Below are 16,857 nucleotides of genomic sequence, written 5' to 3' on the forward strand. Positions count from 1 at the left end.
ATCTAATATTTTGAATAGTTGGGTGTATCAAGCAAAACATACAACAACTTCACCAATGTCACAACCACAAACAGGATACTTTCAGATCGGATGGTGCCACGCTTTTTAACTCCATGGCCACGCAGGCAGAACATGTCTTCCTCTTGTACTATAACACGAGCTCACAGCACGGTGCTGTAGAAGCTTCTTAAGAAAACAGACTTGCTGCCTATTTCCCTGCTGTGTACTCCGTTTTGGCAACCCTGCATCATGCAAGCCATCGCCTTGGCAACACATGGAAAAATGGGCGCTCTTCTTGAAGAGCTTAGACACTGGGGTTGCCACAAAGCCAAGCATCGCAGTAAACAGGCTGAGTGAGAGCTGAAAGCCTCTCACACTGTGGAATGGCAGGAAGAGAGACCACAATGCTGAGGGATTAGGGGCTCTCATGTTTTCAAATGAGATATTTAGATGATTGGGTAAAATATTCATGACAGATCATGATGGAGTTTTCAGGGTTCATTATTTGTGCTATAGGCATCACATCATATACAGTGCCCTCCACAGTTATTGGCACTCCTTGTAAAGATTAGTAAAAATGATTAGAAAAAAAATCCACCTTTTGGTGAAGTAGCTTCATCTTGCACTGAAAAAATGAGAAAAATCCAACTTTTATTTGAAATAAATTTATTCAGAGAAAAACAAATCCCTCATCAAGTAATAATTAATTTCAACAAAAACACATGTGCCACAATTATTGGCACCCCTGCATTTAATACTTTGTACAACCTCCTTTTGCCAGTAAAACAGTACTGAATCTTCTCCTATAACATTCAGTGCATTTACATGCACATAGAGAAAATCGAATTTATGCCGTTGCTCGACTGAAATCGAAGTTCTAAATGGCATGTAAACACCTTAGCTAGGCTGAAATTGAACCGAACTTGATTTCTCGCAATCAAGCTACACGACCTAGATTATGCGATTTCTGCCGAGCTACTTAGTGCATGTAAACCCTATCGAGCTACGTAGTCGAGCTGCTTACTTCAGCACTGCCCCTTCCGGAAGTGACGAGTGACGAGACCACAAGCGGGAAACACAACAGCCTCGGTCGGCATGACAAAGAATCATGACAACGGCATGAATCTTTTCTTTTTGTGGCATTGTTTGCACTGTTAAAATTTAGCTCACTTACTGTATCACCAAATACATCTGTACAGCTGTTGCATAGCTGTGAATTGTGTACATAAACAAGTCATTGTATGTGTGTATATATATATATATATATATATATATATATATATATATATATATATATATATATAAAATGTCCAACATCTGAAGAATGTCAATAAAAACAAAACAATTGAACTGTGTGTTTATTAAGACATAAGTTAAATTGTAAGCAAAAAAATGGACTTTAGAAAAATATACAATTGTGCAAAATAAGTTGTCTTACAAAACAGTGGTCTGCGCAGGACAGTTTGTAGCCATACAGTCTGTTAGAGCAAGCCTAACAGCTTGAGCACGGAACTGCCAGTGTTGCCAGATTGGGAGGTTTTAAGTGCATTTTGGCGGATTTGAACATGTTTTGGGCTGGAAAACGTCAGCAGTATCTGGCAACACTTTAGCTCTTCTTCATGACGACAACCGGAAGTGTACCAACACGATGGGGCGTGTAGCGCCACCTGAGGCTCGGGTGCACAATGCACCTTACACAATAGCTCAATTTCACAGTTGCATGTAGGATTGGATTTCTCTGGCACCCCTGCTGGGACCCTTTGCTCGATTACGGACAGTAGCTCGATTTGGATGTGCATGTAAACGTACTGAGTGTATAAGTTTGGAGATACAGAGCAGGGCATCTGAGACCATTCCTCTTTACACAATCTCTCCAGATCATCCAGGCTCCCAGGCCCTCTCTTGTGGACTCTCCTCTTCAGCTCATCCCACTGGTTTCCAATGGGTTCAGCTCAGGGGACTGAGATGGCCATGGCAGAAGCTTGATTCTGTGCTCAAATAAACATTTTTGTGTTGATTTGGACATATGCTTTGGATCATTGTCCTGCTGGAAAATCCAGTGACAATCCAGTTTTAGTTTTTGAGCAGAGACAGACAGATTTTGATTTAAAATGTCCTGGTATTTCATGGAGTCCATGATTCCATGCACCTTAACAAGTTTTCCAGGGACTTTGGAGGAAAAACAGCCCCAAAACATTACAAAACTTCCACCATATTTTACAGTTGAGATCGGATTCTTTTCATTATAGCCAGCCTTCTTTTCACGCCAAACCCGCCTTAAGTGTTTATTGCCAAAAAGCTCCATTTTTGTTACAGCAGACCATAGAACACGGTTCCAGTCAAAGTTGGAGTAGCGTTTCACAAACTTCAGGCACTTACGTTTGTGGTTAACTGATAGAAAAGGATTTTTTCTTTCATACCTTTCAAGTAATCTGTTGTCATGGAGGTGGCGTCTGATGCTGGTTTTGGAGATTTGGAAACCCCAAGATTTTACTTTTTCTTGTAATTCACCAACAGTGATCCTTGGGGATATTGTTTTGCCTCTCTTACCCTCCTCTTCACTGTATGTGGGGGCAAAATAAACTTGGGTCCTCTTCCAGATAAGTTTGTAACAGTTCCAGTTGGTGTCCACATCTTTATTATTGCCCTAACAATCAAAATGGACATTTTCAAGAAGGTACCAATTTATCTTATACCCTGTCCACACTAGGGATTTTGTACTGATATGATACTACTTTCGTACCGCAACACCTGTCCACACTAGCAACTATACCGGTACTGTAGCGGTATAACTGTATCGGTACGAAACCCACAAATGTATGGGTTTCGTACCGGTACAGTATCGGTACTGTAGCGCTTCGCTGTAGTGTGGACAGATGAAGCGGTTCTGTATCGATACAAATATAATGCGCATGCGCAATGAACCATTCCTACTTCTTCCGGGTTATTCATACAATACAATACGCACGTGCTTTCCAGCTGTAAATAAAACGTCAAAATGGCTCAAAACGACCGTGGAGCTACATGGAGCAAAGACGAAGTTATGTGTTTGTTGGAGCTTTGGGGAGACGAGCGATGCCAGGAACAGTTGGAACAGGAGATTCGTTTTCTTTGTTTCTTTCTCAACTGCCTTGCGCGTTTTATATGATTCGACTGAATAAATGACCACCAGAAATACAGACTGTACATTGACAACAAAAAGCACACACACGTTGTTTCATCCGCCATATTCTCGGAAGGAAGTTACTCGGTAACCACGGAAACATTTCGCGCATGCGCATTTCAACTACCGTGAAAGAAAACCGCAAACATTTCTCGCTAGTGTGGACAGATGCACTAAACTGTACCGGTATACTTTGTATCGATACAGTTATACCACTATCGTACCGGTATATATGTGAACACAGCTTTATAACCATTCCTTGACTTATGAAGGTCAACACATTTCTCCCTCATTTGGTCTGTGTGTTTTCTTATCTTTCCCATGTTGATGGATGACTAAGGGAATTTGACCTCTGTGTCACCTCATATTTGTTTCCCAGTTAGTCAGGAAGTCATGGATTACAGCTTGAAAATTCCTACACACTTCAATCAACTCAAAAACTTAAAATTTAAATTGGAAACATGATTCATTTACATTTTCACTATAATTTCCAGGGGTGCTAATAATAGTGGCACATGTTTTTGTTGAAAATAATTATTTGTTGATGAGGGATTTGTTTTTCTCTGGATAAATTTATTTCAGTTAAAGGTTGATTTTTCTCATTTTTTCATTGTGAGATGAAGCTACTTCACCAAAAGGTAGATTTGTTTCTAACCCTTTTGACTAATCTTTACAAGAGGTGCCAATAGTCATGGAGGACACTGTATGTGTCTATGTGTATATAATAAGTATATATTATAAAAAGAATTTCTTGTATTCAGTCCTCATTAAAAGGAAGAGTAATAATGATCATCAATGTAATATTTCAATGTATCCAACAAAATTCTAAATTCACTTTCATTGCATTTTATTATAAGTGAAAAACAGGAAGTGTTTTACCATCCATATATGCCAATTCGTTTTAACTTCCAGAGTTTTAATTTGAAAATCCAGAGCAACATGTGACTTTTTATGATAAAAGTTTAATTAATGTTTTAGCAAAAATATGGCTCACTTCCCATAGCCCCACACCACGAAAAAGAAAATCAAACTTCATTTTTCCTCCAGCACTACAAAGCAAGGTCATTTAGCTGCATTTATAATGCATGTGTGCTGAAAGACTGCATTAGAGGGAGATCTTTTGCTGTGATTCTGAGTGCAGTGTTCATTTGCTATGCTTTGGGCTCTCTTCAAGAGCACGAGCTCTAATGAGGTATAAAAGATCATACCGTTTTCAGGGTTCAAGCTTTTCTCCTCCTTTACTCTTTATCTCAATTACTTCTGAAGCATAGGGAAATGAAGCTCATCCCTGAATGCACCAAAGAACATTTAATGGCATTCCCCTATGAGTTTAGCCATTACACTGCTGCTTTGGTACTTAGGATAAGGGTTAGGACCATGTATCTCTTTCTGGTGTGAAAAATCTAGTGCTATTGTCTGTGACGTGTTCATTTTTATTCTTCATCATTCTTCTTTTTCTTCTCTTTCCAATTGTTCATCACCAAGTTTGATGTAATCATGCAAAAAATCCTCATCTCATCTCATTATCTGTAGCCGCTTTATCCTTCTACAGGGTCGCAGGCAAGCTGGAGCCTATCCCAGCTGACTATGGGCGAAAGGCGGGGTACACCCTGGACAAGTCGCCAGGTCATCACAGGGCTGACACATAGACACAGACAACCATTCACACTCACATTCACACCTACGGTCAATTTAGAGTCACCAGTTAACCTAACCTGCATGTCTTTGGACTGTGGGGGAAACCGGAGCACCCGGAGGAAACCCACGCAGACACGGGGAGAACATGCAAACTCCGCACAGAAAGGCCCTCGCCGGCCACGGGGCTCGAACCCAGGACCTTCTTGCTGTGAGGCGACAGCGCTAACCACTACACCACCGTGCCGCCTGCAAAAAATCCTCTTTTGTGTAAAAGTTAAATATCTAGAACATCATATTAACTAATCTTCAGGGTCAGAGATTAATGTGAGATGCAAATCTTCTTGATGGAACAGCAATGACAGTGTCATTTCCATAAACAGACTTGGTATTCAGTAGGGACTCTGAAACTCGGATTGAAATTATTATAAATACAACTGCACTGACGTTTTGACAGCATCGACTAAATATTCATGCAGATTGATGCACCTACATCCTGAAAAGCCTAATATCTAGGCTTGGTGCATATCAGTCACCTGTGTAAAAAAAAAAAAAGAAAAGAACCCATGTTGCCCAAACCCAGTGTCAGAGGCAATTAAAATGGCATTTTGTGAATCTGTCATTTACAGGGGAAAAAAGCATTTTGAATTTTTTTTAAACTTAAAAGATCAATATAGCATACATCATAAAATAACAGCACATGTGCTAGTTCCCTTGAATCATTTCAACTTCTTGATCAGAAAATCTTAGGGGTATCAGAGCCAATCTGTCTTAGCCAGGCAAGGAAGCTGAAATCACGATTTTTTTCTTTCATTGGCATGTGAATGTGTTCTTGCAATGTCTAAATTTAGGCCTTTGTCATTGTTGTGCCTTTCTGAAAGATATTAGTACAGTTTTTTGAGAGAAACATCTGCAAATAAATAAATAAATAAATAAATAAATAAAAATCAGGTGTCAGGTTTCTCTTATGATTTTGCATTATACAATCGGGTTAATAAGTATTTGAACAGTGACATGATTTTCATAATTTTACATCTGTAAACCATCACAGTGTACCGCGAGCTGTCCTAGTGGTTAGCATGTTCATCTCTTGACCGGGAGCTCGCAAGTTCTATTCGCTGTCGGGTCATACCAAAGACCATCATAAAAATGGTACCTACTGCCGTCTGGTAAGGCACACTGCAATACAGATGCGAGTGGGGAGTCAAACTTTCGCGATTACCAGTGGACTAGCCCCCCACTGTAACCCTAGCTGTATAGGTGAGAGGCTGAGGGCTATGGAAATGGAGATTGGCGCCGCCCAATGCGCCTCAAGGGCCTGGTTAGTACCAAGAGGGGAGACTGCCTGGGAAGACCAGGCAGGTCTGGGAATGTCACCAGGTGTGGGAAGAACTTATGACTTAAACCATCACAGTGGATTTGAAATGAAGCAATCAAGATGTGATTGATGTGTAGACTTTCAGCTGTAATTCAGGGGTTTAACGAAAATATTACATGAACCATTTAGGAATTGTAGTAATTTTCTACATAGTCCCTTCATTATCAGAGGTTCAAAAGTAATTGGACAAACGAACATAATTATAAATACAAGGATTATTTCTTATTTATGTAAATCCTTTGATCTTTGGACTGCCTAAAGTCTGGAACCCATGGACATCACCGAATGCTTTGCCAGGTCTTTACTGTAGGTGCCTTCAGTTGCTGCTTGTTTCAGGGTCTTTCTGCCTTCAGTAAGTGAAAAGCGTACTCAACTGGGTTGAGGTCAGGTGACTGACTTGGCAATTTAAGAATTTTCCACTTTTTTTTACTTGTGTTACTTTAGTGGTATGTTTTTGGTCATTATTCATCTGTACTGTGACGTGCCATCCTATCAGTTTTGCAGCATTTGACTGACTCTGAGCATAAAGTATAGCTCTATACATTTCAGAATTCATCCTGCTACTTCAATCACATCATCCTGCTACTTCTATTCACATCATCAATAAATACCAGTGACCACTGACAGCCATACATGCCCTTGCCATAACACTTCTGCCAAGATGTTCAACAGATGATATGTTATGCTGAGCCCTTCTTTTCCTTTTCCATACTTTTGTCTTCCCATCATTCTGGTACAAGTTAATCTTGGTTTCATCTGACCAAAGAATCTTGTTCTAGAACTGGACAGGCTTTCTAACAAAGTCTAAGCTGTTCTTTAAATTCGTTTTTTAAGACAAGGATTTTTTTAAGATGTTACCTTGACAGTTTCGGCGATAAACTTCCGCCTTCTTCAAACAGTTGGACTGTTTGAAGAAGGCGGAAGTTTATCGCCGAAACTGTCAAGATAACATCTTTAAAAAAATCCTTGTCTTAAAAAACGAATTTAAAGAATAGTTTCAATAGGTAGACATAATGAACTTTTACTACATATTAAAAGTCTAAGCTGGTCTTTCTGTTCTTGAGTGTTACCAGTGGTTTGCATCTTGAGATAAACCCTCTGTAATTACATTCACGAAGGCATCTCTGGATTGCAGACTTTGATATACCTACCTTTTCAAGAGTGTTCTTGACTTGGTTAGATGTTGTGAAGAGTTTCTTCTTCACCAAGGAAAGAATTCTGCAATCATCCACTTTAGTTGGCCTTCTGTGGTCCAGGCCTTTTGGTGTTACTGAGCTCATCAGTGCATTCCTTCTTTTTAAGAATGTACCTTAAAGATCTGTTTTGATTTTTCAGCCTAATGATGACCTTCATTTGTATTGATACGTCTTTGGACTGCATATTGAGAGTTCCCATGAACAGATATCAAATACAAATTCAATACTTGGAATCACGCCAGACCTTTTATCATCTTAATTTGTCATGAAATAATGAGGAAACAGGCCATGCCTTTTTAACATGTGCAGAATGTGGTTGTGGATGTACCTCCATATTGTAGTGCTTGGCAAAGGTTTGCCAAAGTAATCCTGAGCCCATGTTGTTATATCAGCTACAGGTGAATGATGGTTCTTGATACCATGTCAGGGATCGGAGATCACGGGTGTTCAGCTTAGGCTTGCGCCCTTGTCTTTTACACACCGAAATTCGTTTAAATTGAATTGTTTAATGATAACATCATAGAGGGTGAAATATCCAAATCCCTTCATATCCTTCTTTGAGAAACATTGTTTTTAATCATTTCTACAATTTTCTCATGCATTTGTTGACAAACTGGAGAGCCCCAGCCCATCTTTGCTTCTCAAAGACTAGGCCTTTCCTGGATACTGATTTTGTACCAAATTGTGATTATAATCACCTGTTGACATCACCTGTTTCAAATTATTTAATTTATTTAATTGTTTATCATTTAATTATTCATTATTTAATTGTTTTACCTCATTACTAGCCCTAAATTTGCCCTGTCCCAACTTTTGCTGGAATGTGTTGCAGGCCTGAGACCCAGGAATGGATGGATATTAACAAATTAAATTAATTTGACCAGACACACTGCAAAAAATTGAAAACTGAATTTGAGGAGAAAGTTGCTTGATACTAGTGAAATTATCTTGCTGCTTGGACAGATATTTTTACTTGATAAGACATCTTAAAATAAGTTGGTTGCAATCTAGAACTAGGTTTAATAATCTCAAAACTGGTGTCTTGTATTGCTATGCTAGGAAATGCTAGAACGTTTCAACTATTTTCAGGATATTTTCACTTGCTAAGATATTTTTTGCAGTGCAAAGCATAGTGCCTGCTATGAAATACAAATAAAAATAAATGTAGAAATTGCTGTTCTCTTTTTATTTGCATTTTCCATGCCATCCCAACTCTTTCTGATTTTGGGCTTGTACTTGTGAAAATGGAGGGACTATGTAAAAAATAGCTATAGTTCCTAAATGGTTAATGTACCATTTTTGTTAAACTCCTTGAATAAAAGCCTAAAGTCTTCACTTCATTTCAAATACATTGTGGTGGTATATGAAGGCAGAATTACGAAAATTGTGTCACTGTCCAAATACTTACAGTACAGACTCAACTGTATATTGATTGGTGTGTTTAATACAATGCCATTATACTTCTTATTTCTTAAGTATATCCTGTCATAAGACAGATGGGTGTATTTATATTGCACATCCATAAATTCTTTATACCTTGATTTCTCTACCTAGTAATTTTCTTTGGTCTGACATTGTAATGTGATCATGTTTTATGTAAACCCTGAGGCTGAGGTCTCCAGTGTCTGAGCAGTATCTTTTGTCATGTAATGGTTTTTCCTTTGAGATCCCCAAGAGGACCATTTCCATGCTGATTGCGATCTGTGTGAGGTTATGCTGAAGTGGAACACAGAGGGACTGCAGGCAAATGAGATAATTCAGGTTGCATTTATGTACATCAGCAGACGAAGAGGGAAAATGGATATTGTACATTAAAACCATTTTAATGTTTGACTATTTAGGTATTCCAAACTGTCCTACTGTTAATGAGGATGCTACCCAAAACCCCATTAACAGCTACAGAAAGCAACATCATGTTATAGTCTATGGATTCATGCTCATCCGTCTCTGAAGACCTGCATTGTATGTAATGATTTGCATATAGATTCAGCCATACTGCATTCCATTTTCCTGTGCTTTAAGTGAGGCAAAGTTAAACGCTGAGCACACCACTGCATTTTGCTTAATCTCTACAGAATATGGGGCTGGGTTGAGAAACAATTCAGTGCCATTGCTTGGGCTGCAATCAGTGGAGCACAGGTTGTGTGCTGTTTCAATATTTGATGATGTACCATTGGACTCTTCAAGACCAGTATGTGCTTCTCACAACTAATCTACAAGACAAATTTTCCCAACCATTTCTCCTTCTATTTTTCAAAGAAAATGAGCTGGAAAAATGCTTTCAGTTGAATGTTACAAAGACAGGTGAAGTCAAATGCTGAACGCACCCAAATTTCAATAGAGGTCTTGAACACTTCTGACATTTTCACTGCTACTGTTTTGACCTGAAATGCAGCAAAGACAATCACATCGTTTGGAGAAAAATGTGTTTATTGTTAAGCTCTGGAAATTTTAAAACTCCATTTCACTTTTTTATTGTGGCAGTGCATGCAAAGCATGGCATTTCTTCTGTTCTATAATGACTGCATTTTGGTGCAACATGAATTCCTCTCTAGAATAAACAAATGGATTTGAACACAGGTTTTGTTCTCCATGTATTTTAATCCTGAGCCTGCCCCCCCCCCCCCTTTTTTTAATCTTTCTGCATTTAGGACCCAACTGTTACGCGGACACTGCAGTGATCCCTGCAGGTCGCGAGGTTAAGATTGACGACTGCACCATCTGCTACTGCACGTATGAGGAAGGCACCTGGCGCATTGAACGGCAGGCCACCTGTAGCAGGAACGAGTGCCAGCGAAGCTAGGGATACCTAGTGCTCACACCACATCCAGCCTTCACCTAGACAGCTGTCAGTCAAGAGGACGCAGCCCAGCTGGGCTCTGTAACGTCCCAACAGCAGCACTGACTCTCACATACACTGCTGGGATTTTGGGGGGATTACATCTGTCATGACTGTTTGTGACAGCTCGTCACCATCTGACCTCAGCCTGTCAGTAGCATTGTCAGTTAGCCTTGGAGAAAGGCCAGTGGCCAGGCCACATTGTTCTACATTCCTCATGCCGTTGCAGAGCCTGAAATATGACATAAAGTGTCATGTAAAGTGCTGTGTTCCTAATACTGTTATATATATACACAAACTGGAGCAAGGGGCATGGGGGATCAATTCAGTTATATTACTACATAAACTTTGTACAGAGATTTCTTACTAGTGTAATAAAAGATATTTATTTACATATGTATTGATAAAATTACAGAGATGGGAGGATATTTGATTTACAGTTAAATTATATTTTTTATAGTTACTGTATTTTGATATGTTGTCATAAATGTAACAGGGTCAGACTTTAGTGCTACTTATTAGAATGTATGCAGAATAAATAGCTGTCACTGCGGATGAAGGCAAAACATTGTCAGACGTCAGGAAGACAAGCTGTAGCCAGCAATCAAATGATAAACACACTTCTCAGCATGTTCCACAGCACAATGGATGTGTATAACAGTTTCAGTAAATTAAAGGGGGAAAATAGGAGCTGTTTATGATGTTTATATCTTAGGTTTTTCTTGTGTTCTGAACTACATTTGAACAAGAAAGTGTTTCTGTATTTGTGTTTACATGTTTCAAATAAATCAAGTTACACTGTACACTAACATGTAAGCCAGACATTTCTGATTATGTAGGTTAACTGGGGACACTGTCCCACTATGTTGGATGGATGGATTTATTTACACTCACCAGCCACTTTAATAGGAACTTGTTCTTGATTGTCAGATTCCTGTTCTTGACTAGCAGGAGTGGAACCCAATGTGGTCTTCTGCTGTTGCATGCTGAGATGCTTTTCTGCTCACCATGGTTGTAAAGAGTTGCTATGAGTTATTATATCCTTCCTGGCAGCTCGAACCAATCTGGCCATTTTCCTCTGACTTCTCTTATCAACAAGACGTTTTCACCCACAGAACTGTTGCTCACTCAGTGTTTTTTGTTTTTCGCACCATTCTGTGTAAACTCTAGAGAGTGTTATGTGTGAAAACCCCAGGAGATCAGCAGTTTCTGAAATACTCAAACTAGTCCATCTGGCATCAACACCCATGCCACAGTGAAAGTCACAGAGATCACAATTTTTCCCATTCTGATGTTTGAAGTGAACATTAACTGAAGCTCTTGATTTGTATCTGCATGATTTGATGCATTGTGCTGCTGTCAAGGGATCGGCTGATTAGAGAACTGCATAAAACAGTAGGTGTATGGGTGCTCCTAATAAAGTGGCCAGCGAATTTGTCTATTTATTTAAAAAATAAGGCATTCTTAAGATGTATTGATCTGGAAAAAAAAATCAATTTTAGCTAAATTTTCAGTTGTCCAAAGGTCTGAATGAAACCTAGTTGTTACTTATGAGAGATCGCTGCCTCTTTGCAACTCCTTGAAACTAAATTAAGGTTTGGATGATTGCATCAGTGGCTGGATGATGGGGTGTCTGCCCTGCTCACCTGCGAAAGTCAAAGTAGCTTAGCAGAGTCAAAGCCCCCAGTAATGACATTCTGTAAAACAATCAGTGTTCTGAAATGGATGACTGAGAAATATTCTGTCAAAATACTGAAACCCCACTTCATAGAAGACTTCAACATTGGGATTCCTACAGTAAAAACGAGAGTGACAACATGCTTCAACACAAGGTGTTGTGATATTAAAGGATTATGAGCCACGTGCAGCAATGAAAAAAAGCAAAAAGGGTGGAAAAAAATAAATTACTTTCATAATCCCAAATTCCATCTTTTAGCTGCAACCAAGCCTGACACTGCAAAACTGCAATTTCAAACTTGGAAAGAGTGTACAGTATCACTTGCATAGATAAGAAGGCACTTTTTATTTAGCATGCTGTACTGTTTAAAGAACTCTCTATGTATATGTATAATAATCTTGTGTTCCTTATCTATTATTAATAGCACAGATGTTATATTACTTACTTCTGACAGTAACAAACTCAAACAGCACAAATGACTTAAATGATCAAATTATAATACATAATTAAATTAAATTAAATTAAATTAAATTTGCCTTGTGATGGATCTATTCCCACCTCATGCTCAGTGTTCCTAGAATAGTCTCCAGATCCATCTTGAACCTGATGGAGGACAAACTAGTTACTGAAGACGAATGAAAGAATAATGAATTTGCATTTGCTAGTATATAAAACCTGCTCATGACTTATGACTTTATGACAGATTTCAAATTTAACTCAAAATATATTTTTTAAATGCATCTTTTTTTTTTGGTTCATCATACATCCTGTAGTTTCTGTTATTGATTTTGACCCACAACCAGCATATTCCTCCTTTGAGTTGTGCTGTGAGATGGATTAGGGACTGTAGGAAATAAAGTCATATGTATGCACATGCATTATAGTGTGAACTCTGCCATGCTAACAAACACTCTTACCCATCTGTCTGCAGAAGGGCCATAGTCTTTCTGTCTTCTCTGTCTAATCCTGCCTAGAAGCAAGTGTCAGTGAGTAAACATGGAACATACATGCATTGATTTTGTCCAAAATGACTTAGAATTGAGCTGAACAGATAAGGGTTAAGAGCTTCGCCCAAGGGTTCAGCAGTGGCAGCTTGGTCAGTTGAACTCACACCCTTCTGTTTACGAGCCTGAAGCTGAAGTGTCTTAAATAATAGACAACATCCATCCGCTAGCACAGAGACGAGCAAAGCTTGACAATTTTATACCAATCTGCTTAGGCATTTCAGCAATGCGTATAATTGGCAGATACTGAAAAAAAATTATGCTAAATAAAGAGAGCATTTAAAATCATCTGTAAATAAACAGCTTACAGTCATTTATTTAATGATTCTATGGTCTGATCTGCTTTGCATAAAATATGCATTATCACTTGAAAAAATATTTAAACTGGGGAGTTTGACAGTTTTATTGCTAGTGTGTGCTTGGTTTCCTACCCAGTCAGAGTCCAATTAACAACACTAACTCTAAGGACTACATATCTGGGAAGATGCCCTAAATTAGACGACTTCTTTGAAATGAAACTCCCCAAAGTGTATTAATATCCAGCTAGCCTCTGCTTCTTTCAAACAGAGTTCCTAATGATGTGTTGCAGAAGAGCAAAACGATTACCCTCCTCCCTTCTCATACAAATGATATACTTTTCCCCTAACAAGCAGTAACACTGAAGTTTTGGCCTAGAGCCAGCACAGAAAAATCCGCCTGTGCTGAATTAACACGTACACTATTTACATAAGTCTAGGTGGACACAAATTAACACGGGAAGAGTTTAATTCAACACTCTAGGTCTTAATTCAACACAGAGGATTTTGCTGTGAAATTAGTTATGTCAAAACTGATATCTAATTACATATAACAGTGAATCACTTCCTCTGCACCAGAGTTTATTCAAAGGACTGTCTGTAATCTCACTGGTTTTAACGATCCAAAGAAGGCTTTTATAGATTTTGACAGTAAAGATAACTTTTTCAGATGAGTCCTTCAGTGATTTCCTACATAATTGTGGTGATATTGAGAGTATGGATTGAAGAATGAACTGTGCACTGTTGAATGTGTTCCAGGCTTAGTTCATCACTTATAACTTGGCATGAGGAAAAAATGCTCTCAGCGAAAATATCATTACTGACCCGGCTTCATCTTTCCACACTACGACAAGTGACAAAATGAGAGCAGAGACTCAAAATTAGCAAAATTTATAAGAAAGCACAGACCTAATTTATCAGTGACATTGTTCATTATAGAAAGAAAAGTAGAGAAGGACAATGGATGTGGATGAATTATAATGGCTAGAATTTCCAGAAAAACACATTTTTTTTCCTAATGGCATAATGTCTTAAGATAAACAGATAGTTTGGCAGTGCTCACTTTAAAAAAACAAAACAAAAAAACAACCAATTTAATAGATATTTTGAATAAAATGTGTGCATGCAGCTTGAATGATATAGCTTGCAGATTATTGATTGATGTTTTTGCATCATTCTTCTTTGAGCTAAAAGTATAAAAATTCTGATAGCCATGTGTAGCTGGACAACATGCATTATTATTATTATTATTATTATTATTATTATTATTACATAAATAAATAATGCCTACTATTGTGATATCTCAGTGCTATTGTCCTACTGAATAATAGTCTCAATTTTTTTTACTGTTATCAGTATATTTACAACGTCATATACAGTATAGTATGGCTGATAATATCCATCCATTATCTATACCACTTATCCATCAGGGGGAAGCTGGAGTCAATCCCAGCTGACTTCAGGTGAGGGTTCACCCTGGGGAGGTTGCCAATCTATCACAGGGCTAACAGAGAAATGAACAACCATCACACTCACATTTACGGGCAATTTTGAATCGCCAGTTGACCTAATCCACGTCTTTGTACTGTGGGAGGAAACCAGAGCACTCAAAGGAAACCATACAAGCACAAGGAGAACATGAAAACTCCAGACACAAAGGCCCCAGTCAGCCGTGAGGTTCGAACCCAGAACATTCTTGGTGATAGGTGACAGTGTTGCCCACTGCATCACCGTGCTGCCTGGCTGAGAACATGCTTTCAGCAACTTTTATCCACAGGTTCCTCCTACGTATTCATGACTTGTTATTCTGACTAACACATTTTGCTGGTCCAAAAACAGTCAGCTATCAAGTTCTTTACCTACCCAGGTATGTGCACAAGTCTAGAGGCATGAGTACCAGCAAAGTTTGCTGATTTTCTTGCTTAAACACAATTGATTCAGTGTTTCACAGGTGTGATGAAGCAGTGAAATCACTGAATCATGCTGGACACTGCTACCTAACAACTAGCAAACCAAGTGATTAAAAGAGAGAAAACATGGGTACAAAGTTTGTTTTGGACAGAAACAGAGATAGCAGGTAGCTATTGACAATCTGCTTTTGTAAGCAACAGTGGCGTGTTGCATCTCCCTGTGTGTGCGTTATTGATTGGTGTGTGGCTCTGTTGGGGAGTGATTGGGCAGGAAGGATAATCCTGCACATCCTGCTCCATGCCGGAGTTAGTGTGTGCTTAGGGAGAAACCGCCTTTGCGCTCCGCTCTGCTGTGACCTGAATACACAATGTGCTGTGGTGAAGTTCAGCTCAGGAGAGAACATTGCTTCTGTACAGGTGTCTGCATAACTAGATGTCAAGCTGTCTGAACATGAAGTCATGTTAACAAAAACCTATTCTTTTCTCATTTTTCTGTGTAACATGAAAGTAGCATTCTGACTATTTACTGCAAAACATGCCATCTTAGCAAGAAAAAATGTCTTAAATATAGTCACTTATCTAGTATTCCCTAGTCTAAGATTACAAGTAACCAAATAAAAGATTAAATATATTTCTAGAAATATTTGCTCATTTCAAACAGCTTGGAACGATCTTGATCTATTGACAGATAATGTTCATAATTTTAAGCAAAATAGCCAAAAGCTTGAAATAAAAAAAAAGCCCTGAAATAGGTTTAATAACCTTATATTTGGTTTATTGTAATCTTATAATAGGAAGTCATAGATAAAATTTTATTCAAGATATTTTCACTCGCTGTCACTCAGTGTCATTTTTTGCATTGTAACCTGTGCACACTGATTTTGTCACTCTTCCTGTCACGAACCTTTATTCCATTCTGTTTCCTTGTTTCATTGAAGGAAATGGCAACATGTTTTTACGATGGGTAAATAACTACTCTGGGCTGAAATAGACACGTGTTTCTGCGCCTAAAAGCCACAAAGGAGAACATGCACAAAAGCCACAAATGAGCAGGTATGCCAGAAGGAAAGGAGAGTTGTATTTGACATGTTTTAAATGCGGTAGTGCTAAAACACCCAGTTCACTGACAGCAATTAAGGAAGTAAGGGAACGGGCATTCACTTCAGCAGCTACTTTTAAGCATCTTTGGTCCAGGTAATTTCAGCCCACAGGCCAAGAAAATAAAAACAGCCTGACTGTGCAATTGCATGGTAGTTTAATAATGGAAACACAGGGATCTCAAGAGACAAGCCCATTTCACCAAGCAACAGAACAAATCCATTACTCTACATGTTGCCTATCTAATATTGCCTTTTACTCCTTAATTGAAACTGTTGGCTGTTATAAGACAGAGAAAGTCTGAAGGCATGGGGAATTGAGGGGATAGTTGGTGTGTGTGTGTGTGTGTGTGTGTGTGTGTGTGTGTGTGTGTGTGTGTGTGTGTGTGTGTGTGTGTGTGTGTGTTGGAGGAGATGGGGTGGTTAGGAAGCAGGCAGCCAAATTTAGAGGCCGTCGTTTTCACATCTGGTAATGGGATTTCTAAAAATATATATATATGAGCAAGCAGCAATGAGTGCGATGTTTCCAGTGAGGGCACATTACACCAAAATTCACTTTCATGCACTATGCCAGCCTGAAATAATTAATAGCTAAAGATGTGTAATTTGATGCTAAGGCAGAATTTGTCACTTAATAGAGGGGCTTATAAAATAATATCAG

At 38.7% G+C, this 16,857-nt stretch overlaps 1 protein-coding gene across 1 annotated transcript in view; it reads left to right on the plus strand.

Moving 5' to 3' along the window:
- The window catches only part of vwc2 (von Willebrand factor C domain containing 2), a 39,838-nt gene extending 29,209 nt beyond the window's left edge, over window positions 1-10,629 (plus strand). Inside the window, exon 4 of the mRNA XM_060924703.1 lies at window positions 10,024-10,629. Within this exon, the coding sequence (XP_060780686.1) occupies window positions 10,024-10,175 (152 nt within the window). The 3' untranslated portion in view covers window positions 10,176-10,629. The remainder of the gene's footprint in view (window positions 1-10,023) is intronic.
- Window positions 10,630-16,857: the final 6,228 nt, after the last annotated feature.

The sequence above is a fragment of the Neoarius graeffei genome, chromosome 7 (assembly GCF_027579695.1).
Source record: "Neoarius graeffei isolate fNeoGra1 chromosome 7, fNeoGra1.pri, whole genome shotgun sequence".
NCBI lineage: Eukaryota > Metazoa > Chordata > Actinopteri > Siluriformes > Ariidae > Neoarius > Neoarius graeffei.